General features: G+C 46.7%; 1 protein-coding gene across 1 annotated transcript in view; it reads left to right on the top strand.

Annotated features, from left to right (window-relative positions):
- Nucleotides 1-26,920, top strand: part of LOC138567330 (protein bicaudal D homolog 2-like) — an 801,546-nt gene that overhangs the window by 81,267 nt on the left and 693,359 nt on the right. Inside the window, exon 3 of the mRNA XM_069645428.1 lies at nucleotides 8,457-8,669. Coding sequence (XP_069501529.1) covers nucleotides 8,457-8,669 — 213 coding nt within the window. The remainder of the gene's footprint in view (nucleotides 1-8,456; nucleotides 8,670-26,920) is intronic.

Genomic DNA, 26,920 nt, shown 5'->3' with positions numbered 1-26,920 from the left:
GTTCATATTTTATTTATAGCGTGTTACATGCCCCAACCCTGAGGTATCCCAGCCTAAGTTACATACACAAACTTGTCTGCTTACAAAGGAATTTACAGTACAGGAATTTACAGTACAGGAATGGTTCAAGGCAGGAGTTCCGGCTACTTCCGGCAGTACAGTTATCTGAACAAGGTAGGTACAGTGAGCGCAGTGTGCTCAGTGGCGTAGAGGAGATACTACTAGATAGAATTTGTTGAAGAGCCATGTTTTGAGAAGACTCTTAAATCGCAGATGGGAGGGCTCATTTCTGATGTGCATGCGAATGGAGTTCCAGATCTTTGGTGCAGCTACTGGGAAGCTGGCACCCCCTGTCCTATAGCTCTTGAACCTTGGGACAAATAGGTGTGTGCTAGAGTCCGATCTGAGGTATCTAGTGGTCCTTTTTTGGGTAACAGCGTTAAGGTATTAGGGGGCATCATTGGTGATAAATTTGTGTCTGATAAGAGTCTTAAATAGGATTCTAGCTTGGATTGGTAGCCACTGAGCTTCCCTCTTAATGTGAGAAATATTAGTTTCTTTTTAATACAAAGGCTGCCCGTAGGGCTTGGTTTTCATTTGCAGTTTAACAAGATTCGTGCTTGTAGTTAGTTCCTAGTACGAGGATATTGCAATAATGCAATTTCGATAGAATGAGGGCTCGAATTAGGGTGAGGCAGTTTTGTGGAGTAAGAAATTGGTGGCTGAGTGCGATAAATTTGGCCATGTAAGCGGTCGACGATAGAGCACTGATGTGTTTAATCATAGTAAGGTTGGAGTCTATATGAACGCCCAGTGTTTTGACCCGCGAGTACTGGGATAGGTGTACCGTCAATGGTAATGGTTGAATAGTTGGCGTGGAGAGTTTTTAGACGCGAGGGAGGACTTACAATGGGGATCTGTTTTTTTTTGTTAAAACACAAACTGTTGGTGGCCATCCAGTTTTAAATGATGGCATAGATCTCGTTAATGGTGGCAGTCTTGTTCATGGTCTCCTGTGATGGGGATAAGGATCTGGGTGTCCTCTGCAAAGTTGGTGTAGATGATGCCCATGGTGTCAAGGGCTGCAAATAGGAGTTTTGTATATCCATTGTAAAGGGTGGGAGATGGGCATGAACCTTGATGGACTCCTAGAGGAATTGGGTTAGGGTTGGCAGCCTAATCACCGATGGATACTCTCGAGGTACGGTCCGATAGCAATGACTTACCCCAAAGGGTGGCTTCTTTAGAGAAGTTTTCTGAGAGCATTGCATAGCTTGTCATGGTCCACCATGTCAAATGCAGCAGACAGATCAAGTAAGAGGAGGATGCACATTTTCCCCAAGTCTCTTATGGTGTCCATCTGGATTTTGAGGTCTGATGAGGCAGTTTCTGTACTATGCTTGGGCCGGAAGCCTGATTGTCTGGCTCCTAATAGGCAAATGCTTTTTAGATAGTCTTGGACTTGGGTGTAGGCTATTTTATCAACTATTTTTAGCAAGAAGGGCAGTCATAATGGGTTGGTAATTGGTAGGTAAGGGTGAGGTCCAATGAGGATCTTTAAGTGGGGTTACCCAAGCTTCTTTCATACTGGCGGGGACCGAATTGTTGATGGAGGCATTAATGCAGTTGGTAATGATAGGTGCTAATGTGGGGGCACAGAGTTTAAGCGCACAGGGACGCTGTCTCCTTTTACAATTGGAAGGTTTCAACGTAGAGATGGTGTTCAGGACCTGGCTGAATTGGAGGGCGGGGGGGGGTGGGGGGGATGGATCTTTTTTTTTTTTTTTTTTTTTTTTTTTTGGACGCAGGCGTCTCGCGCAAGGGAAGGCGTGTTTTTGCCAGACAGTAGCTTACTTTTCATTTGTATTGTATTTTGTAGTGTGAGGATTTTAGAGTCAAGTGCATTTTGGATAGTAGTACACCAGGCTTTGCTTGAGTTCATGGGGGTGGAAGCGGGAATGGGGGCTTCCAGTTCTCTTATAGAAAATAGTTCTTTGATAGTAGGAGGCATTGTTTATGCAGGTATTCAGAGTTAAGTTTATTTGCTACGACAGCTGATTTGTAGGTTTTATTGGCTATCGGAAGTGAGTTAGCTGAGTTGGTGGTTGGGGTCTTTTTTTATGTAGGTGCTCTACCGCTCTTTTGTGGCGGCAAAGAACAATGAGCCCTTTGTTGAACCAAAAATTGGGGTTATTTGAAGTAGGGTGGGTTTTGAGGAAGTCGGACAGAAGGGGGGGCGGGGGGGATGAGATTATCTGCTGTAAATTTGCGAGTATTTCTCACCGCAATGGGGGAAGAGTGTGGGTTGAGGTGCACCCTGAGTAACCGGTGTCAGTATATTAGAGCTTATTAGATAGTGGTCCGACCAGGTGATTTTGGAGATGGATTCTATCAGTAGATTGCCATTTAATGTTCGGATATAAGCTAGGATTGTTCCTTTGGAGTGGCTAGGGGATTTGACCCTTTGGGTGAAATGCATTTCTTGGAGGGCCGACTAGAATGCATTGGCTTTCTGGTCAAGTTTGTCATTAATCCAAGGTTGATGTCACTGAGGATAATACATGTAGTGTTCGGCTTGAGGAGGGGGGTGAAGAGTATCTGATGTCTGCTTCGGGGTGGTTAGCGTTATTCTGTGATCTGTAGATGAGAAAGTTGGTTGTGGTTTTGGGGTTAGATTTAAGTTTGAGTAGGAGTTGATATCCTAATATTGGGTCTAATGCGTAAGGTTTGTACTGTAGAGGATTTGGCCATAATGGCTCCTCCTCCTATGGTGTCCTGTCGGTCAGCCATGAGGATGGTGTAGCCTAGAGGGATAGCAAGGGCCAATAAGGGCTGGAGGCTTGGTGTAACCAAGTTTCCGTCACAACTAGGAGTTTTAGTCAAGGAGTAGTCGTGTATGTCAATAGCATGTGCACCTAGCGATCGAGCATTTAGAAGGGCACCTTTTTGAAGCTGGGATTGGACACCTACTGGGCCGAGGAAATATCTGTAGGGGTAGCAGGGATAAAGGGGGCGGGGGAGGGGTGCAAGGGGTCTTGCTTATGCTGCAGTGTGGTAACTGCGGTGGTCTGCGTTTTAGGCAAAGTGGGTTTCTGGTGTCTTTGCAGTGTAGAATAGTGGGGGGGGCGATAGACTGGTGGTGGACCAATGGGAGTGGTGTAGACAGTTCGTGTGGATAGTCTTGAACGCCTTATGGTCCCTAGGATGGGGCGGGTGGTTGAGAATAGAGTTGCTGGCGTTCTTGAGCTGAGGCACTCGCAACACGATGTACCTAAGCATGTGGTAGTGGTCCCTGGTAGGGTGGCGGTGCTGGTGGAGGGGAAGTTCCTGAGGGGGCTAGCTAGGTTTTTGGGGCCTGTTACACCTCTGGGCTGGGAGATGACTGATGTGGCAATGTTGCTGGTGGTGGGAAGGGTTACGCTTTTGGTAGGAAGGATGTTGGGGAGATGGTCGAGCGAGGCCATTACCCAGCTGGGTGAATGTACCTGCTGTGCAAGGCAGTGGGCCGGGCATGTTATGGTCAGTGAGTCTCGGGGCAGTCACCTGCAATGTGGTACTACTGGATGTGCTTTGTGGGGTAAGGTAGGGCTGGGCTTACTATATGTGATCGGGCAATTCGAGCCTAAACTGGACTAGGGTCGGTGTGCTAGATATAGCATACTCTGTTCCTTAGTGACAAGTAGGATCCGGCATAAGCTAGATTCGCCAAAGTGAGCAAAGCCCAACATGAATTGGGTTTTTAATGGCAGGTAGGAGACTGCATACCATGGATTGGCACTAGCGAATGGGGTGCAGTATGTTTTGAAATCTCTGTGGCAAGACACAGCCTGAGCTGGATTGGCAACGGTAATCCAGGTGCATCATATACCTGGTTGGTAATAGTGAGCAAGGTGCAGCAAGATGTGAGTTAGCAGCAGCAGCAACACGGTGTAGCATAAACCAAATTAGAAATGGCGAGCACAGTACAAGTTTAGAATTGGCAGCATGGGGCCACAATGTAGCATGAACCCAGTTAGAAATGGCGAGCACAGTGCAACAAGATTTGAATAAACATCAACAGAATGCAATGTAGCGTAAATCAGATTGGAAATGGCAAGCATGGTAGCAGCTGCAAAAAACAATGCATAAAATAGTTAACTGTGGCTAGTAGGGTACACGTGGTTTGACCTGCCTGCGAAATGTAATAGTCCACATGATCTGGGTTAGACCGAGGGGTATATTGGACTGGATCGGGGTTGCAGTGACATGTGGTCAGAGGGTATTGCGTTCTTCGTGCAGGCAAAGAGTGGGAGGGGCTATAACGGTAGGCTGGGTGGTGGAAGGATTGGGCAGGGGAACATTCAGTTGATGCAGGTCAGTAGATCATTATCGCGCCACGATTGTACAAGATGGGGGTAGGCTTATCGTCTCAGCGACTATGGTAGAATTATGCTGGCTCACATGGGGAGCAACTGAGACGGTGTACAGCGGCTTACTGGGAGGGCACGATGATGAGCGCTAGGTTGGTTGAGATGAAGATGGCCGTGGAGCACTGCTCCAGACTGCGACGGGCTCGACAGGAGCCTTACACACGTGGCCTTGAGCAAAGGGGCCGGCTTACGTCTACCAGTCATGTGGTTGGCCAAAAGTAGCAGTAGCTAGCCAATCACTGGCGGGTTGCTGGCTGTAGGATGGCTGCACATCGAGATTGCATCGATCTCTGATGGCCACCGAATTGCAGTCTGGTCACCGCAGTGTTTGCACAATGGTTGCTTGGCAACTGTGCATTAAAAGTAGTGTGTGCAATATTTCAAAGTATGGCAGTGAAAAATAAATGCTCGCTCTACTGGTGCTTAAATATCGTAGACATTTTCAGATAAACTACAATATGTGAAGCAGGAACCATTAAGCACAAAGGCTTACCTTTGAAGTGCGGGAGCCTCGGCTCTCCTCCTACGGCAGGAAGAATGTAGAGGAGAGTTCCTGCTAGATCCTGGTGCTTGACGCACTGGTGGAGGCAGTAAAGGGACAGGTGGGCATAATGCAATAAAATACACCACTTAATAAAATTCATACAGTACAAACTGTAAAAAAACATAACATTTATCCACAGCATAAATGCCTCAATAAATAGAAGTAATCAGGTAAAGGGGAGAGCAACCTCGCAGCTCCTGTAATATATGAAAGATTGTAAACGCATACATTCGTGGGCTAGCCCTTTTTAGTTAATTCACTGAGAGCTGTTCAGAGCCATCGAGATTTCGCTGTCTGAGTTTCAGCATTTCGACCTGCACAGCCATGCTTGATGAATAGAAGGTGCTACACATCACTATATTCAGCTCTATACTTCCTTTGCAGAATTTCAAAGCTTATAACGTATCGTATGCCAGCTGCCCTTCGTAGGGCTCTCAGATAACGCAATTTTTAGCAGTTGCAACTCGCCACAGATAAACATGAAATGTATAATTGTTTAATTGCTGAGACCACCAAGGGGCAAAGTCCTGTGCCATTCGATCCCCATGACTTTGTGAAATAAGCTACCATGGGTGCGGTGCCCATTCTGAAGCCAAAGAGCTTGGGCATGTGGCCGATTGGCGGCATCAAGATATTTTTCCAAACCAAAGACTCTGGCTAAATCCAATCTCAGCCTATAAGCAGAATCCTCCATCTTCATGGTCCAGATTCAGGCTGCTTCTTGAGTTCTCTTTTGAGCTACCTTATTTGCACGCACTGGATCCTCCCACAAGTTGAGTCTTTACATGCGTGAACCAGGGTATGTTTTTATCCCCTTCAAAACGAAGATGGTCGAGTGCATCTCGGGATTTGCCAAGACCCTCTGTACCTGTATTTAGTACGTAGATGGGACTTACCTCTTCAATGGGTCGCACATCAAACTCAAGATGTACTTCAGCATTGGGAAGTCGGTGGTAACAATAGATTATTCAGGAATTTATTTTCCACCCTCCCCAATTTCATACATAGCACCAGAGTTCAGCAAAAAAGAGTAGCTGGGATGGCTTGTTCTTGGAATAACTCAATAGCCCCGGCAAACTGCTCCCCTGCCATTTCCTATTTTAAAAAAAAATGTAGCTAAACTTTATTCGATCTTCATCTAGTTGGGTGTTCCACGGGCCATTTTTGTGGAATCTAATTGGATACCACTTGATTCCGGCCTGCTGCAGGCCTCATCCATATTTAAAACCATGTTTGGCGAGCTTCGGTTGAAAGACCATGACCTTAGTCTTAACGATTATTTAAATATAAATGTAGGTCCTCACATTTCCTTAGAAAAACAATAGAAGTCTTATGCCCCTGGGGAGAAGTGGACAGCAGAACGGCATTATCTGCATAGAATGAGGGGCATCTATCCTGGCCCATTTTAGGGCAATCCAAGCATTTTGACACAATTGTATCAATTATTTCTTCTATATAAATGTAGACCAAGAGAGGGGCGAGAACGCAGCCCTGTCTCACCCCTTGGTAAATGATCTGTGACATGGCCATTTAATCCATAGCGACCCAGTGCCTTATTGGAGTACGTTGCTTGTACAACAGAAATCAAATGTATAGGACATTACATTATACTAAAATTTGCCAAAGTGTCACAGGAAACCCCATCAAAGGCTGTCTTGAGGTCCTCGAATAAACTGTACAATTTCTTCTTCCTTAGTACAGTGTACTTCTGGACCAACAAGAATAGACGCAAACTTTGATTAACTGTGCTCCTTCACTTCTGAAATCCACTCAAAGGTCACTTATCGCGTTCTCCACAACCCCAGATTGCAGATGTGACAAAATGACCTCATCAAAAATATTCCCAGGGCTGTCCATAAGTGAGATTGGGTGGTAGTTACCTGGTAATTCTGTGCTCTCCTTTTTATAAATGGAGACAATCCAGGCTTGTTACGAATTAGGAACTGTGAGGTTGATTACTGCATTAGTCTTGTGAAGACTGGCGCCCAGGCAGTCAGTTCGTCCTTGTAAAGATAAATGGGCACTCTATATAGACCGAAAGTTTACCACATTTTTAGACTATTTTGCTTTGCAGATTTCTTCCAGCCCAAAATGGAAGCCGCCATCCTCACTGGGCCTTTGAAGACTACTTGAACCCATGGAAACTCCATCAGATTGATTTGCAGGAGTTCTAGCACATCATTTCAAGAAACGATGAAACCATGTGCTTTTGGAGATGCAGCAATGAAAAACTGTATCCCCATGGACCAGAAACTAGTTTCCAAAAAGATAGTCGCCTTCCTCATATGCTTTTGTAACCTGGGCCCGTTTGGCATTGATTTTCTCTGAAATTATTTTCTTGTAATTATGCCTGCAGGTACAGAGTTGGACCGTATCAATTGCGGGACCAGAATCTAAGCAAGCTAATAGATTTGTTTAGCATATCTGCAGTCCTTATCATACCAGCCTGCCTTCTTGATAACCACTGACGTCAAGGTAGTAGTGAAAACGGGCAACACATTTCTCAGTTAAATTGCCAAATTCGCTTAAGATCTCTATCAGAAATCCCATCACATCAAAAACAAAATTAAGTTACTCTGGATGGACTCGTATATAAAACAGGTTTCTGGTCCAATGCCTCATTTTACACAATCTGACCGATCTTCTGGCATGACCCGTCGGAGCAATAGCCTGTGCCTGATTATTGGGGGGGGGGGGGAATCGCCACTTCCGAATAAAAATGTAAAGGAAAGATCATCTAATTTATTATTATGAATAATTGGATTTAAAGCATGGTTCCTGGATTATCCAAAGTAGAATTGGTCACTGTGATTCCTTTTAATGGTAATTAAGAGTAGTCCACAAAGAAGGATTTAATCTGTGTTTTGTAATGGCCCAGCAGCTACTCAAACAGCAGCAGTCTGTTTCCAGCTCTGGTGCTCACGTGTTTCATTTTGATTCAATCTAGTCTTTCCGAGCTAGCTCTGTCCGTGCTTGGAGAAGGGTGCCTTATGTTCTGCACCATAGTCTAAAGAGCAGAGTTGCAGTCTTTCAGAGTCTTATGTCTGTCGTCCCTAAGCCCCCCTGCGTATCGCTGCTGGAGATCTCGAGATTTGAGCACTCGCATAGAAACTTTATTTTAGAAATGTCCTTTGATGAAATGGCTGTTACTTGAGCTAATATGGAAGTGTTCTAAAATGGTCACATTGCCCATCAGTGAGAGTATTGGCTTGCGTTAAGGTGTTTGTTGCCACAAGCTGCGAATGATGAATACCAAAGGGCACCATCCCATACCAGCAAGTAGTTTGTGGGTATTCCTTTATGTAGACAACTATTTTTCCGACATTTTGTTGGAAAAGGCTTGTGTGCTTTTTTTTTTTGCGAGAAGTCTATGGCGCCATGTACAGTAGTGCACTTTCTGCTCTACGCATACTGGGTGCAATGGACCACTCTTTTGGTGCTCTAATTTAACAATGTTCATGTTCTGTAGCTCATGTTTTGCATTTGTCCCTCTACATTTTAAGGCTCTGGCGGAGTCCCAGGTGAATCACAAGAGGGCCGCTGCTGACCGCGAGCGCAGCGAGGAGAACCTGCTCAAAGAAAATTCCGTCAAGGAGGCCATGCTGCAAGAGAAGGTTGAAGACTTGCAAACAGAGCTCAAGCAGTTGCGCTCCTTCGTCACCAACACAGCAGCTGAGAACGATGGACTGAGCGCTGCTCTCCAGGATCTGAAGAAGGTAACCCCCTATCACTTTGATGCATGCAGGTGGTGGGAAGATATCACTAACGGATATGTGGGGCTTGATGTGGAAGTGCCTTATTTAATTGTTTCTTTTCACGTGTACTTGACAGGGTTCCAACATCACACCTCCTGTGCCATTGCCGGGATGTGACGCATCGAATTTGAAAGGGGGTGGTGGGTACACATTTGAGCACATAAGTCCCCTCACACAGAGTGTACAAATAAGACCTAAAGACACGTTTAGTTGTACACAATTTACTTATTTGTGAGGAGTGTCTAGAACTGTCTAAAGTATACACTTGAAGCCGGGGCAGGGGCTCATTAAAACCTGCATCATTGCCCACTGCTGTCATTTTTGAAAATCAACAATGAACAAAATTGAGAATGGCAATCGCTTTTTTTTTCTAACTGAATCCAGTTTACTCTTTAGCATTGCATGCTTTGCTTGCCGACAGTATTACTGATAGAAGGTATTCACTGTGTACGAAGAAGCCCTGCGTAAGAAAATGTACAAGACGGCCTTGTTCTTGGTCAACTGACTCCTTGTAACTGACTTGCACTGACGGATCTTCCATGCTTATAAAGTAGGTCCTGTGCAGTGTTTACTTGCCTGTAGTAATGGCATGATGACAATGTTTCAATGCACCAGGAACTTTATGGATTTATTTTTTACTTGTGCGTAGCTGGATTTAACAAAAACAAATCTTTGAACTTAAAGTCTTCTGACCTCTAGCATCGACCGACGTTGCCTCGGTAGTCTTCCTCCTTAGACTGGTTATGTGGAAGCGTCTCGTTTCTTTTTGTGCTTTCCTGAGCAATTAAACACTTCTGCGTTGTTGCTTCTTACAAGGGGTGTGATTTCCAGAGGTGCAATGTACTATTAGGATTGACCAGAACGCGTAGATTCATGAGATTTGTGTTGGAAATGTGTTGGAAATGCGGAAGAGGCATTTTGTGTAGACCATGCAGCTGCTGTTAACATATTGTGGTTTGGAATAACCAGTGGCACGTGCTTTAGACATGAGTTGAGGAAATGCCCAATCCAAACAAGTTAAGTTTTTGAGTGCAGAGAATCTGACTCGTCGAGGGCTACCATATATTTCTGTTGAGAGCTAGTTCTTTACTTGGCTTTGGCAGGTACAAAATGTCCGCCAATATCAAGCTGAGATCTGTGAATGTGCACAATAATAGTGTACAGATTAACGCAAGAGGTTCTTGTAGTTGAGCAACCGCACCACACGTGTTTTGCTCTGGGTTTGTTTCTTGAAACTGGAGAATCTACAACTGTCTCAATGAGGCTGGGTGCATGGGGAGAAGATGGGTGAGTGCTAAAGACGTTCCATGCATTCAGCACTTTAGTTATGAATGAATCGTTTCTAGATTCCAACTGGTAAAAACGAAATTGACGCGTACAGAACCTAAATTACAGTCAGTATAACTTGTGACCGTGAAGACATAGTGCCCCTATTCATTTATCAAATTTGAGATTTTTTCTTCGCTCTGTCACTTGTTCAGGGGGATATCGCTACACCATTGCAATTGTCAAGGTGGGGGGAAGCTAGTTCGTAGATAACAGCAGGGCTTTAAACTGTTTCAAAGGTGGAAGGTGTTGTTTAATGTTGGCAATGTTTGTGGCCCATAGTATTCCGTGGAGGTGCTACTTTGTAGTTGTAAACGCCTCATTTGCCTGATCTACTGAAACGTGTAGCTAGCGGGAGCCCCTCAGAAGATGGTTGTACGCTGCAAGTCATGGCATTATACTACATCTAGTTTTCAGCATTGCAGGGCAAATGATAATGTGTTATTTATTTAGCGCCTTGATTCAAAGCGCTTTACAGAGCACATATTTACATACGATATCACCCAACCGAAATTGGTATTCATTTATTGACCTCGGAAGGATGAAAGGCTGAGTTGGCTTTGCCGGTATTCGAACACGCGACCTGCAGATCACGCTCAGATCGCAGCAGCGAGCGCTCAACCCGCTGAGCCTTCGCAGACCACTCTGATGGCAGAGCCATTGGCGTAGGGAGAGAAGCTCATTCATTTCTCTCAAACTTGGTATGTGCAGGGGAATTGAGGGAGGGGGCAGAAGGGAATGCAGTACATGGAGTTAGTCGTTTTAATTTAGCATGCTTGTCGGTGTCCATGGCAGATAAAAGGGTGACACTGCTTCAGGATGTGGGTCAAACAAGTTCCAGTCTCTGGTCACTGGTACAATTCCTTTTTTAGTTTAGGCTTCTTAGTGTCCCTTCTGACACCTATAAGCCAAAACTACTGCATTAGAGTATAGATGTGGATAAATGGGTTCCATGTAATAATGGAAGGACATTATTGCATGGAACATGCGGGGGACACTTTTTTTTTTTTGCCCCGGTCACCCATATATATGGTCACCCATATAATATTGCTGCAACCTTTTCCCGGCGATATTATTTACGGCGACCATATATATGGGCATAATATTACCTGATACCGATAAATGGTGTATGAGGAGGGACACAAAGCTTGTAGGTGTTTGGTTATTTTCCCACCCATTAACTGCCCATGGCCATATTAATCCCTGAAGGCACGCGCCCACCAGAAAAAATACAGCCCTCTAGCGGAAAAAAGGCCCAAGACGCACTTGCAAGGACCGACTGTCTTAGCCGTTCAAATAGCGCATCGAGCTTAGCTTTCACCCCTGATATCTGTGCGCAGCCTGCTGTGGCAGGTTCGAATCCCAGCAGGGTCAACTCTTAATCCTTCTGAGGTCGATAAAATGAGTACCACTATGTGGGATAATGTCTTCTGTTATTTGAGTCCTCTGAGACCTATGGGTGCGTAGCGCTATATAATGTATTTTTATAACGAGCATTTATTTCTAGCAAAATAGAAGTGCATCAGCAAAGAACTCTGCTGCCGTCGAAAGTTCTGAGTTCCGTAGGCACGTGCAACACATAGCACAAACGACGTCATGACATATAGTACAATTCTACAATACGGATTGGAGGATCCCTATACATGTATGCCTGCTCCATATGGTATTCCAGGCCATTGGTCCGTCGTCCTCTGTCCATCTCCTTCCATGTCAGCGCTGCTGGATTTGTAATCCGAGGTGAACACAATGTTGTTTTATCGTCGTAACGGGCACCTGGAAGATGCAGGGATGGCCTTGTGGGGAGAGCCGAGGTCACACTAACTAGCATGCTTTACTCACTCTCGGACAGATCAGCAACTCCCAATGTCCTCCACCTTCATCTTCGGCTATATTTTGTTGCCACCCTGCACAAATCACGTGACCCATTTGTGAAGGCGCGATAGCCTTGTCTTCTGATCTTGGTGATCGGTCAAGGGGTGTGAACGTTTTATGGTCGGTCTGGGATTGGATGTTTCTGACAAGCAGGGGTTTCCGGCTAAAAGCATTGCAAAGCTGTATTTCTTGTGGGTGATTATTGGGGGCAAGAGGGCCTTGCTATCTGTCTGTGGGATGGTACTGCCAAGAGGTGCTCTGCTCACTTCTCGTGACCTTGCAGGGCACGTTCTTCCCAGGGGGCAAGGACCTGGGACTCTTGGATCTCTTAGACCTGGCTGGGCTGGGGGTGGTGTTCTAATACAAAGACAAAATGCTGTCCGCCGCGCTTGGGCCTAAATTCTAAGATGGCTGCCGTTTGCCAAGGTGTTCGCACCCACATCTACCAGATTGCTTGTAATTCATGCACTAAGGGGATCGCACACCCTCCTCTGTGTGAACTCCCTGCCCACTCCTCTCTGGATGTGCTCGCTTAGCATTTATTCCTTATTTGCTATCGCCTAGGGTGGTGGTAAGCCCATCTCTCCTTCCCAACAATTCCCCCCCCCTTCATTAATCCTAAATTAGCAAACTCCCACTCAGTGGCATCTAAGTTCCAATATATATTCCTGCCCCCTCCCCTAACCGATCAGCTTCCAGGAATGGTGGCGACCCGTCCTTTGGAACCCATGCTCTGCAAACATCTTGCAAGCTTGCCCCAGATTGGGCACATTCTTCTGGGGAACATGTCATGTAAATACAATCCCATCCCCAGCTAAATCAACCCAGTGCTCTGTAATTCTCGGTCAGGTGGGGCTGTGGTGAGTGTGCTACAGGGGTCAGGGATGTTAAATCTCTATCATACTAGGTTTGTTTGGGTAATCTGGGTATTGCTTTCGATGGTACCCCAAAGTACTGTGGGTGCTATCCCAATTGAGACAATCATTGTGCTATTGGGCACTGCTTTGGCACATCAGACTCCGATTTGGCACGTGCAACACATAACCAGGGGAGGAAGGATAGCTAGCTCGGGGGCAACACGTTTTGTCTTGGAAGCGAGACAACGCGGCAAAGGTTCAAATCCCTATCCCGCACTTAGAAACCAATCGCTGGTATTAAACGTGTTATAAACGAACAATGAAATAAAAATAAATAAGACTGACGGGCACCAGCTTTTTCACAATTCCTCCGAGCCAGGATGGAGCCCACGAGAAGTTCTGATCTCATCCTGCATGCCAGCTTACTTATTCATGCGCACTCCCAGGTTATGCATAGCTTCAATTGTGTGATAGAGAGAAGTTCTCAGCATCTTTGGGAGGCGCGAATGTGCAACAGGAATCCCGATATTGCACACTCCTTCCTTCCTCCCATGGCAGTAGTCATCCGCCTCAAGGCGCAGAGCTCCACTTTTATGTTGTTGAACCCTTGCTCTGTGTATTTAGCCAGCTGATCAGTGTAGTTAGCCAGCTGATCAGTTCTCAGCTGACAATTTGCAGCCATTTAGCGTTGGCTGCGTCTTGCACACCAGGCAGTAACAATGAGGTGAAGATAGTCTCTTTGCTGAAGAGTCTGTACTCCTTCAGTATTTTCTCAAGCAAGTTTGAGTCTTTGGGCAGATAGTTTTTTCTTTTTCCTTTTGCAGTGTTACACCTTTTTTCTTTCCCAGGGATGGTGTGGAACTCTGGTGCTGGCAATGGGGTTCTTGTTTCCTCTTCAGGGGTAAGAAAAGTGGTAGCGGCAAAAGTCTGTTGGCCCCCCTTTGCAAATGTACTTCTGGCATTACAAGCGGGGCTGAGTGCAGCATAGCCAGCAAACAATAGCCCCTCCATGATGGTGGGAGTTGCAAGTACGCTTGTTGGCCGCACATCCAATAGTAGTAATCACTGCTGCTTTGCCTTTCTTGAGATCAGGGATGAGCCGATTTGTGTTGCCATGTTTGTTGGCCCCTACAGATCTTGTTCTGGCACTATAAGAACAAAGTTCAAATAATTCTTCTCTGTGCACTTCACCGGTTTCTCCATTTCTTCAATCCAGGTCAGTTTTGTAATGTGTTCAGTCTAGAACGGTGCACATGCTGCTTCCACCCGGGCCAGAACTCCGTCTTCGTATTCTATTAGACCCTCTGCCATGCAACTTACTGTTTCTTGCCATTTTTGTGTATTTCAGTCTTTATATCACCAGGTTGGGTCGTTTCAGGTATTTGCTATCTTTTGGATTTTTGTCGCATTGCAGCCGATCGAGATCAACAAGTTCGAGCCTCACATTATGTGCCCGACAAGTGTCCCTCAGCCTACATAGCGCAAGATGTACTAGGCATTGTGCCTCTAAAATTGGGACGTCCTGTGGCACTAGGACCTTGGGGGGGGGGGGGAGGGGTCCCCTGACGCATGTGTCATCAACAAACGCACATAAGAGCTGCCATTTACTTTGTGCCTCCCCACGGAGCTCATGTCTGTGTACCAACTATTAGACAGTTATGGGTGACGCACATCTTCTATGGCGTCGAGACCAAGCCTGTGTTAGTCATACTTCTCCCTTCGTGTTTGTCTCCACGTTTGGGGGGGTACCTATATATATCCATTAATAACACTTACCTGTAACTATTCTTCTCCAGCATGGGTCTGGCATGGATTCACATGCAAACCCTCCCTTTAACCCCTCTGCGGCTCTTCTTCGTCATACTGCCACTTTACATGCTTACCAAATCTCAAGATGGCTACCAGAGGTGCGGCTCTGTGAGAGGACTGTTATTGGATTGGGGGGGCAGTATGATCCAGAGGGCAGTGATTGGTTTAGGAGAAATACAGTTTTAAAGTGAAAGTGAGCCTGTTTATTTCTTTTAATGACTGGGAATATTCATGAGCATGTGAATCTATATATATTTCTGAGGCTTGTGGAATCTGCTTAGATCACATGCTGTGCATAGGCCAACATCTAGTGAAAGCTGCGGATTATTAGTTTGTTTTTCGAAATGCGAAAATGGGCGTCGACACAGGGCGTGCCAGTAATACTATCCCTAGTGTGACGTCCACTGTACCCATGATCCCTCACGCGCCTAGGACCCTCAGATTGTTTTTTTCCGCCATGCTGGTCGGAAGCACTGAGCAGAGTTCCCTGACTAAGTCAGATTTTGCAAATATTGTTATATATTTCCCCGTTTATTCCACCTATACGTCGAGTCTCCGAACATCGACACTCGACGCCGGATCGGAGGAAAGTCAACTGTCGACTACAGCGACGGATTTGGGCCTCGGAAGTCCTCTGGACTCGGCCCTGCAAGTAGGGAGAGTGGGGGGTGGCACATATCCTACACTCTGATTAATATAGGTACATTACTTATATTCCTATACTCCCAGCCCGCTGCCACAGGGTGCGTATGGAGGGTACCCCTTTTCAATTTTGCCCCAAGTGCAACCGCAAGTATCCTTGGGTTGACAGACACGCCATGTGTAACCTCTGCTTGCCGAGGGACCACCCCGAGGCGAATTGCAGAGCGTGCAGTCGGTTCAAACCGAAGACCCTTAAGGACCGTTCGACAAAGCGTTGGGCCCACCTCGCCAGGCGACAAGAGGCCATGGCCGCGGAGGGTGCCTTCAGCGATGGCAGCGACGCAGTACTTTCGGACGGCGAGGGCAATGTGGCATCGATGGACAGCCAAGCGCAAGTCCCCGACCTCGGAAGGTTGTCTGGCAGGGCAGCTATGGGGAAGACACCCGGCGACATGAGCGCTACCCACACCACTTCCATCAAACAAAGGTCCAACCGAGACTCGACGCGCACGTCGAGTTCTCAGAAAGAGGCACTTGGAGAACGGTCCACCGAGTCGGTGTCCTCTGGGTGTTCGCGTTCGAGATCGCCTCATGACACCAGGCAACCCTCCACTGTTGCTAAGAGTGCCTCGCTCCCCTTAGTGACTGAGGTTCGGTCGTCTGAGGACGACGCCGACCTCTACCCCCAGCCCGCACTCCAGGAGTCGGCATCTGCAGGCAGCACGAAGGCTGCTACCGAATCCCTTGCACTCTCCAGAGACAGGGACTCTACCCCCGAATCTCGGCGCCAGGCATCGAAAAGCTCTGATGGGGCCCAAAAATCGTGGAAACACACTTCCACCCGTCGGGAGGGGGGAAAACCACGAAGTAAGCAGTCCCAGCCTGCTTCCACTCCTAAACTACATTCTACTCCACCTAAACAGACGGACAAGTCTCAGTCTCTTGTCCCTAATGCCCCTGTTCAAACCAGTAGGTCTAGTCAGGATAAAACGGGGAAAGCACTCCAGAATGGAGTTATTTCCAGTTCAAGAGTCCAGTGATGACATAGACAGAGTAATGTAAAGGATGTCATCATTGGCAGATTTCTACGCCAAAAACCCGGAACACTTTCTCTCTTATACCCCAGAAGGGTCAACTCCCTCAGGCTCTAAGGATCCTATACCCCCAAGTAAGAAGTCCCGGGGTGAAGCACCAACTCAGTCTACAGACCCCTTCTGTATACAGCCCTATTCTCAATATCGGGAAGATCCATCCTTTGGTGAGGATCCAGACGTGGGCATGTTCGAAGAACAAATTGGGACGGGCTATTATGTCGATGATGAGGACCAAGAGGAGGACGACGACCACCCAGATACATACAGGGTAGATTCCCCGGTAGAGAAAGAGCCCGCGGTTACCGACTCCCCTGTCGACAACCAGCCTCTCCTAAATGAGGTCCTGTCCAGAGCGGCACAGCACTTCCACATTGACGCCCAAGGTGCTCAGGAAGAGAGGGACTTTGCAGAGGAATTGGTGGGAGAAAGGAGACCTGTTGCTCAGGCCATCCCTATCCTTAAGTCAATACAAAGGAGGATAGACCCTTCCCTTGTTAACCCCAATCTCACTAGGGCAGTAAACCCCAGAATTGAAAAGCTTTTCAGGGCAGCCCAATCTGACCCACTGTACATAAGGGGACATCTCAAACCGGACTCCCTGGTTGTTACTAACACCCGTAAGAGTGCGGGAACACCCTTGTCATCGTCCGAAGCTCCCCCCCCGACCAGCAGAGCAAGAAGATTTATGGCTTGGGCAGGAAAGTAGCCTCCACTTGCGCCTACCGGGCAAGGATTGCCAACTCCACCACCCTGCTGGCTAGTTACAACTGCCACCAGTGGGAAGAAGTCGCGGCTCTCATAGACTCCGCCCCAGAACCCTTAAAAAGCCAATTGGCACGGGTTTCGGCAGAGGGGAGAGCCGTGTCAGGTTGCAATTTAAAATCAACCTTTGATGCCGCGGATAACACTGGCAGATTAATTGCTGAAAGCACGGTTATCAAGAGGCATGCTTGGCTACGGCAGTCTGATTTCAAGGCCGAGACCCAAGCATCATTGATAGATAAGCCGGTGGAGCTGGATCTATTCTTTGGAAAGGCGGTCGAGGCCGCGCTGAAGAATGCCAAGGACGAGTACGAGACACTCAAGTCCCTAGGGCAACTAACCAACAAACCCCCTAACCAGAGAGGGAATGGCAATTTTCGTCGGCCTCGCGGACAAAACTCCCAGAGGCTCAAACTATTCCCAAGGCCAGGGTACTCCATGGAACACTAACCAGCAGTCTACCTAGAGTTATGGCAGGGGTAACAAAAGAGGTTGTGGTAGGGGTAGAGGCAGTCCCAAAAAAAGGATGGGGCGGGGCACGCCTCCACCAAAACAGTAACGCTCCGTTCAGGGTCCCTTCTCACGCATCCCCAGTAGGGGGACGCATTTCCATCTTCACCAAAGCTTGGGAAGGGATCACATCAGACAGATGGGTGCTGTCCACAGTGTCCGCAGGATACTGCATAGAACTCCTAGAGCGTCCCCGAAACCACCCTCCACTTCAAAGAATACACTCCTTGGACCACCAGAAGATTCTACTCGAAGAGATCGAAAATCTTCTCGCAAAGGACGCGATAGAACACGTCCCGGGACACCAGGTAAACAAGGGTATTTATTCAACTTACTTCCTTGTGCCAAAAAAAGATTTGACAATGCGCCCAGTATTGGATTTACGGCCTGCAAACAAGTATGTCAAGCCCCAAAAATTTCGCATGACTACTCCCCAAGAGGTAATTCCCCTCCTAAAAAAGGGGGATTACATGGCAACATTGGATATGAAAGATGCCTATTTTCATATTTCCGTGTTCCCAGCGCACAGAAAATATCTGAGCTTCAAGGTGGACAGTCAGCACTACCAGTTCAAGGTACTGCCCTTCGGGATAGCCTCGGCTCCAAGGGTTTTCACCAAGGTACTGGCGGTGGCGGCGGCACACCTACGCAGGGAGGCAATCCCAGTGTACCCTTATCTAAACGACTGGCTCATCACGGGGGAGACCCCAGTAATTTGCAGGAAAAACATTCAAAGAACTATCGACCTCCTCTTCGAATTGGGCTTCTCCATAAACGAGAAAAAATCAAGTCTGGTGCCCAGCAGTTCCTAGGAGCTGTTCTAAATACTCCAGAGGGGTTGGCTTTTCCTTCAGAGGAAAGAATTCGGAATATACTACTGCAAGTTCCGCAATATCAAACCGGTCGCCAGTTAACAGTACGCAAAGCAATGCGTTTGCTGGGCATGATGGCGTTATGTATTTACCTGGTCCCCCACGCGCGCCTGCGTCCCATGCAAGAATGGTTGGCGAAATTGTGGTCTCAGGCAAGTGGTCAGTGGGAAGATCTAGTGGTCGTTTCGCCAACACTTGTACAAAGCCTCCACTGGTGGACAAGAGACAATCTATCCATGGGGAAACCCTTTTACGATCCCGAGATACAGGCGGTAGTCACGACGGACGCATGCCTGACAGGATGGGGAGCTCACCATCTCCACCACACAGCGCAGGGTCTCTGGTCTCACACAGTGGCCAAGAATCACATCAACCTGCTAGAGCTTCTGGCAGTTTTCAGAGCACTTCAAGCATTCCAGCCCCACCTGCTGAACCTGTCGGTGCAGATCTGGACAGACAGCACGACAGCCATGTTCTACCTGAACAAGCAAGGAGGGACTCGTTCGCCAAATCTGTCCAGACTTGCCCAGAAAATTTGGATATGGGCACTCAGACGGAACATCTTTGTCATCTCAACATGTTCCAGGGGATCTCAATTCTCTAGCGGACGCTTTGAGCAGAGATCCCCTTCCGGAGGAACACGAATGGTGTCTACACAGAGAAATCGTAGAAGATCTCTTCTCTGTGGGGTTTCCCCACTATAGACCTATTCGCCACAAGCAAAAACAGACAGTGCCCAGGATTCGCATCCAGGGTTCCCCAACCAGACTCCCTGGGAAACGCCCTGTGGCTGAACTGGTCAGGGATGTTTGCGTACGCTTTTCCACCAACTCCTCTCCAGGAAGGTGGTGAACAAGATGAACAGAGAGTTGATGACACTCGTCCTAGTTGCTCCCATGTGGGCGAGACAACTGTGGTTTCCACACCTACGCAGACTCTCGGTGTGCGATCCCATCAAACTCCCGGGCTGGTACAATCTTTTGTCCCAGCACCAAGGTCAGAAGGTGCATCCTCTACCCAACTCATGAACCTAGCAGCATGGCTCCTGAGGTCATTGAGTTTGGACATCTCAATTTACCACAGAGGTGTATGGACATCCTAAAGGAATCTAGGAAGCCAAACACGAGGCATTGCTACTTCGACAAATGGAAGAGATTCGGTATCTGGTGCCAGAATAAACAAATCAACCCAGTTGATTGCACTCCTTCCTCAATCGTGACATACATGCTCCACCTGCTGGACGCAGGGTTGGTTTTCAACTCACTAAAGGTACACCTGGCAGCACTGTCAGCGTACACTACCTCACATAGCAAGGTGTCGTGGTGGAAGATACCTGTGGTTAAAGCCTTCATGGTGGGAGTAAAGAGACTTCATCCTCCTATATCTAACCCACCACCAGGATGGGACCTGAACGTGGTGCTATCTAAACTCGTGGGGCCCCCCCATGCATAAGACCAGTCTCAAACACCTGACCTATAAGACTGCCTTCTTAGTAGCCATTACATCCATAAGAAGGGTCAGTGAAATTCAGGCTCTGTCAGTGCAGGATCCTTTCTTTACTATTCATAAGGATAAGCTGGTTTTACGGACACACCCTAGGTTCTCACCTAAGTTTATTTCTAAATTCCATGTAAACCAGTCCATCGAGCTTCCGGCTTTCTTCCAAAACCCACAAAGCTCGGCTGAGGGTAAACTACACACCCTAAATGTGCGTAGGGTGGTCCTTTACTACGTAAACAAGACCAGACCGCTTAGGAAAACATCAACTGTTTGTCTCCGTAGCCACAGGCAAAGAGGGAGATTGCGTCTCTAAGGGTGCCATCTCCAAGTGGATAGTCAACTGTATCCAGTTGTGTTACTCTTTCTGACAAAACCTTGCCTTTTACGCCCAGAGCCCACTCGACAAGAGGCATTGGGGCCACTCTGGCTTTCATTGCAAATGTTCCACTTGACACCATTTGCAAAGCAGCTACTTGGAGCTCTATTCACACTTTTACTCGGCACTACTGCATTGACACCCATTCCAAGACAGATACTCAAGTGGGACAAGCGGTTCTAAGACATGTGTTCGCTCATGACCCTTCTCAAATCTCACCTCCTTCTAACACTGCTCGCTAATCTATGCACAGCATGTGATCTAAGCAGATTCCACAAGCCTCAGAAGGGATACATTACTCACCGTAATCGTATTTCTGATGCTTGTATCTGCTTAGATGCACATGTGACCCACCCTTCCTCCCCTCTGAGAGAAGGCGCATGGTGCTTGGAGTCTTATCTATCTATCTTCTATCTGCTTGGATCATCTGTACTCGCGCTACTCCTCATGCTACCTCATGTCAGGAAAAAATACAATCTGAGGGTCCTAGACGCGTGAGGGATCATGGGTACAGTGGACGTCACACTAGGGATAGTATTACTGGCACTCCCTGTGTCGACGCCCATTTTCGAGTTTCGAAAAACAAACTGTAATACTCCGCAGCTTCCACTAGATGTCGGCCTATGACAAGTTTTTAATATTGAAAACTGCCTTTTTGATGGCCATCACATCTGTCAAGTACGCTGCAGGCCCCATCGCTGATGGCCATTAATGGTCCTTACCATGGACAATTTGCATAAGTGAGAATTGCCTACAGGTTGGACATTACAAAGATTTGCAAGCTGCTACAGAGGCCTAGTATCCAATGGAACCAATATTACCTGTTGGGCACATAATGTCTTCTTGAGGAGCTCCATATATAACTAAATGCATCTTCTGTGGTTTTGATAATGTGATACATTTTCAGCGATTAGGTGATCATCAACGTGCAACATGTGTTGTAGGGAAATTTGAGGAAGGTCCATTGAAATTGGAGTGCATATATTTATTTATATAAATTTGTTAAGCGCACAGCAGCCCGTGGGCATTGTGGCGCTGGTTACAGTAGATGTTCATAGCTTAGTAACAGTCGTGTATAAACGTACAAAAAGGAAGTGGCATTCTGGCGCTTGTTACAATAGGTGCAGATAGCATAGCTGTATGCGCTGTATAAACAATGAGCTAGCAGCTAATTGAAGAGGGCCTTTTTTAGGTTTTTGCGGAAGGCATGGAGAGGTTTCAGCTCCGAGGGCTGTGGGGAGCGCATTCCATAGCTTAGGTGCCAGATAAGGGAATCCTAAGCATTCTGCCTTGGCCCTAGTGATTCGCGGCACTGTGTTGATTGGTGTACCCTAGTCCTGGTAGGCCTTGTAGATTGAGTTCTAGCTAGAGTGTCAGATAGGTAAGAGGGTGCGGTAAAGTTGATGCATTTGTGTGTGGTGGAGAGAATCTTGAAAGTGATTCAGTCTTTTACTGGTAGCCAGTGTACAGTTTCTCTTGCTTGAGAGATGTGTTAATATTGAGAGCTGCTCTAAGAGTTTTGGGTGGTTTGGAATCTGGCTAGGGTTTTATTTGATGTACCAGCTAGGAGGGAATTGCAGTAGGCTAATTTGGCTCCTATGGTGGCTCTGGCAATGGAGAGGCAGTTGTCTTTTGTTAGAAATGGCTTTATGGCATTGATAAGTTGGTACTCAAAGCGGAGGCCGATACAATGGCGCTAACTTGTTTATCCATGGATAGTGTAGCATCAATGTGGACTCCGAGCGTTTTAACTGAGGACAGGACTGGGATGACACAGTTGTCAATGCAGAACTTTAGATGGGTCAAACCCAGTTTGGCTAGAGTGGATTTTTGACCAAGAATGAGGATTTCAGTTTTATCCCCGTTAAGGCATAAACCATTCGTGGCCATCCAAGCTTGGATTATGGAGTACATTTCTTGAAGGGTTGTTGCATCTTGGCAATAGTTCCCGGTGAGGGGAAGGAGCACCTGGGTGTAATCCGCATAATTTGTATGTGATCCCAAGAACATCCAGTTTATCAAAAAGAGGCTTTGTAAATAGATTATAGAGCGTGGGGGTGGCAGAGGATCCCCGAGGGACTCCACAGTGTATTATAGGCTCTGCGTTGGCTATATTGGAGAACACTTTCATGGCTCTGCCTTCTAAGAAGGTGGTGATCCAGGTTGCTGCGTGATTGGAGAAGTGCGCTGCATGCGTGAGGTGGTTGGTGAGGGTGTTATGGTCGACCAGATCAAATGCTGCCGAGAGATGTAGGAGCAGAAGGGCAGGCTTGCCCTTGTCAAGGATGGTGGTGATTTGATTTTTTTAGATCTAGTAAGGCGGTTTCCGTTCTGTGTCCTTTGCGGAACCCTCATTGTCTCTTTCCTAAGATTGAGTTGGTTTCGAGGTACAGTTGGATTTGTCTGTGGGCAGCCTTATCTAATATTTTAAGAAGAAACGGGACTGTTATGGGTCTGTAGTTATTAGTTTGAGAGGGGTCTAGCGTTTTTTTATTTAATTTTTTTTTTTAAGGAGTGGACGTACCCATGCCTCTTAGAGGCAGTCGGGGACTATGCCTGTTTTGAATGAGGCGTTTATGATGGCGGTAATCAGAGGAGCGAGTTGCTCAGCGCATTCTTTGATTTTGGGAGGGCATACATTCCCCTTGCATAGCGAGGATTTGAGATGTTTTGAGGATATCTAAAACATCTACCTCATATTTCAGTGAAAGAGAATTTAGGAGGGTTGATACCTGAGTTTGTGATGGGTTTGCTTCTGGTGGTTCTGTTTAGGTAAAGCTTTGTAATGGTCTTCAATTTTGTTCTGGAGGAGGTCTGTTTTTTTTTTTTTTTTTTTTTTGCTTGCATAGCAGATTGTATGCTGGAGCACCAGGCTTCATCTTTAGCGATTTTGTCAGTGCGTGTGGGAGGTACTGTTAATTCTTTAAAAATGGTAAAGAGTTCTTTGGTTTGTGAGTTGGCCGAGGAGATTCTATTATTGTAGGCTTCTGATTTGGCTTTGAATATGGAGTCTTTGTACTTTTTTGCAATGGATCTGAAGGTATCTTTAGTGGTGTCACAGGGGTTAGCCTGCCTGGTTTTACGTGCTTGACGTTTGGAGTTGGGCAGATTTAGGAGCTCTTCTGTGAACCAAGAATTGGAGTGGAATGATTTCTTCTTTTTTATTTTCTAGCGGGCAACAGTATTGATGACATTGGTCAGTGTGTCTTTGAATAATTCCACTAGTATGATGGGGTATGGTGAGAATGGTGGTGCTAGGCATGGGAGGTTGAGATGTGCACTGATCTCTGTAGCAAGTTTTTTTTTTTGCGCTTCTAGCTAAGGTGCCGGTGCCGGTGTAGTAAGCTTGGCACATGGAGTTATAGGGATGGTGAATTATAGGCAGTTGTGGTCTGTCCATGGGAGGGAAGTATTGGATACAATGGTTTGTCGAAGGTATGGTCTATAACCCAGTCTAGGATGCAACCTTTTGCGTGTGTGGGAGAAGTGACTTTCTGAGAGAAGCCAAGTTCACTAAGGTCCTTCGTGAAGGATGTGGCAGTTTTATCATTGGCGTCGTGGAAGCCTAGATTAATGTCTCCTAGTCGTAGCGTTTTAGTAGATTTTTTTATTTTATATGGTTTCCTAGAAGGTGGGTGACTTGACCTATGAAATCAGAAGGGGTTCCTGGTGGGCGGTAAACGACAAGTATATTTATGGTATCTTTTGGCAATAGAGCTATTTTGGCAGATAGGATGTCTACATTTCCTTCTCCCTGGTTGGGTATAGGTCTAATAGATATGTTCTTTGAATATTAGGGCTACTCCTCCCCCTGTTTTGGCTCGTCTGTCCTGTCTGAGGATAGAGTAACCTTTGGAAGTGTTATTGTGATGGCTGGGCCGGAGGCCTCGTGAAGCCATGTTTCCGTTATGGCCATTATGTCTAAATCTTGTCTGGTGATTAGTTCATTAACTTCTAGCATGGGCGTTGAGAGAGCGTACATTGAGTAGGGTGCATTTGTAGAGAAGGGGTTGGTGGTTCATTTTAGTAGGAGCTATTGACTTTGCATTTGAATGTGACGTTGGGGTTTTTGACTTGACTAGTTATTGTGGCTACAGTCAATGCAGATACTTTAGCCATGCTATTATAACTACAGTATTCTAGTTTGCAGAAGCATTAAAGTAGAATAATGAATGACTAAAGACTTTTGCCAATGTTCATGACTATTAAGTTGCTATGTGTACTCTGTTGAGGTGTGCACATGGTGTTAGATTAGAACCAATGTGGGTCCACTGTGTATTCCAATTATGCAGCATTGCGCTGCATGCTGGCAGTACATAAAGGCCATGTAACTTGTGGTCACATCTGCGATGGGAATTAATTAACCAGACCTATTCCGACTAAGTTTACATTGTTTTTTTTATCAGGGATCCTTTAAACTGAGTGTGCAATATAAGGCACTTTTCTGGCATGAAATGCAATGGAAATGTGAGGAGTACTCTGGTGGCTTTTAGTTTTCCCTGCAATGTTGCTTTTCCTTCTCTTATTCTGTTGGGACCTGGTCTTTAATTGCTTAGGCAAAGGAATGAGTGCTCCAGGCAGGGGCCTTCATCTCCAAAATCATGGACGCAGACCTGGGATGCTTAGCAGGTTGGCAAACTACCCTGACACCGTATTTGCAAGTCTCTGCCACTAAGCCCAGCAGCCTGTTAACTCTCATTCTAGAGTATCTTCCCTCTGCATAACCGTTTATCGTTTGTTGTCTTCAGTCACTGGTCTCCTCACTCTCACCTTTTTAAGGTTGCAAGCCTCCTTTGAAACATTGGTTTTAATTTCTGCCGTTTCGCCTACCTACTTAACCTCTCTGGGCACCACACCACTTTTAGTTTGGGCCCTTCTTGATGCAGTCTTTCCCACCTTCACTCATTTGGGCACACCTCTTCTTTGTTGCTCCTCTCTCACCCTTTTGGGCACCAACCTACTTGGCAATCTTCTCTTGACTATTTTCTCTCTCGCCATCACCCTTCTAGGCACCTTTGCTCTTCTGGTCACTGCCCTCATTCTCTCTCCTTTATAGTCGGTCTCAAGATCAAAATGTTTTCACCCCGCTAAGTATCGTTTCACTTGTCTGGGCCTCACCTGCATTTTCCTCTCATTTTAACCACAACTCTCCCACTCCTTGCTTCTGACTCCATTTCCCCTGGATCCTTGTATTGGTTTCCTGGGTCTTCCCTCCAATGCCCAGGTTCCAGTATTGCTCAGCCTCTTGGACGTCTCCTGCAGTCTCATTAGACCTGCTCAATCTACAGTGCTTCCTGCTCTCTTCTCTAACCTTGCCTAATTGTTCTCAATTTTCCATAGTTTGCAAACACTGACTGTCATACTAAGCCCTTGGTTTGTATAGGGCTATTCCTCGCCCACTGGGCTGTGAGGGTTTGCATCTGTGTACTGTAATTGGTGGGGGGCCTGGATGGACTACCCTTTCATAGGCTCTCTTGAGCTTACTGAGTCTTAACGACTGGACTAATACTTTAGCAGTCTGGTCTGCCATCTGTGAATCCTCTTCCTCGTTCCTGTTATGGCATTTGTAACGCGCCTATACACAAGTGTTTCAAGGCACGACGAGGCAAGGAAGGGGAAACAGAGGGAGGACTGAGACAATGATCTAACTAGGCCAAGGGACATTGCGATCGCACAAGTGCATGGGAAGTGGAAGTGCTGTATATTGGATCAAAACAATAAGAAGTGCGGCCAGCAGGTGGCAGGTGCAAGGGTAAGTGCAGACAGCAGGTGTCCAAAAGTGCAGGTAGGGGGACTGTAGGGTTACAGATACAGACACAAGTGCAAGGGTTGCCAGTAGGCAGTGCGGGTGTGCAACTTGGCGGGTAGGGACCTGGGCCTGAAATCGGTGGGTAGCCAGGTTACCAGTGCAGTATCAGACAGGAAATCTGCAGGGGAGAGGAAGAGAAAAGGCAGAAGCAAAGAGGAAGGTCTTGAGCTGCTTCTGGAACTGGAGCTGGTTCACCTTGAGTGCAATGCATTGTTTGGAGAAACGACTCCCCTGCTTTCCCATCCTGTGGGCCTGACGCGTGAAAACCTTTTCAGTTTTTAATACCTCTAAATGTGTAATGCATGCTTTCTCTTGGTAAAATTGCAATTTTTATCACCCTTAAGGGAAGATGGACTCTAGCCTATGGATTAGTAACTTTGTATCATTAGAAGTGATGCCAGGGAAATGTCGACCTGCCAACACTGTACAATGCGTGGGAACTGTGGACTTTGGGAGAATCTTTCTGGACCTTTTTGAAGTTTTTTTTTTTTTTTTCTGTGCTGTTATAACTTTGGCAACTTTAGCAGTGTGTGCTTCAAAGGGAACTCGTGTAAAGAGCGCTCCGTGAATTTGAAGGTTTGTCTTTTCTCTCTGGGTTTTGGATTTGACAAATGGGTCATTTAGGCTCTTTAACTTGAGTTGAACTGTTCATCTTCCTGTGACTGTCTCCTGCAATGTCACTCTGACTGCGGCTAACCAGGGATCTATCCATACTGGGGCCCACCAGTCGCTAGTTTGGTAGGCACTAGCTCTTGATCACCCCATTGGTTGTCCCCCCATAGG

The sequence above is a fragment of the Ambystoma mexicanum genome, chromosome 2p, assembly GCF_040938575.1.
Source record: "Ambystoma mexicanum isolate Mex_15411 chromosome 2p, UKY_AmexF1_1, whole genome shotgun sequence".
Taxonomy (NCBI): Eukaryota; Metazoa; Chordata; class Amphibia; order Caudata; family Ambystomatidae; genus Ambystoma; species Ambystoma mexicanum.
This window is presented reverse-complemented; position numbering and strand designations above follow the sequence as displayed.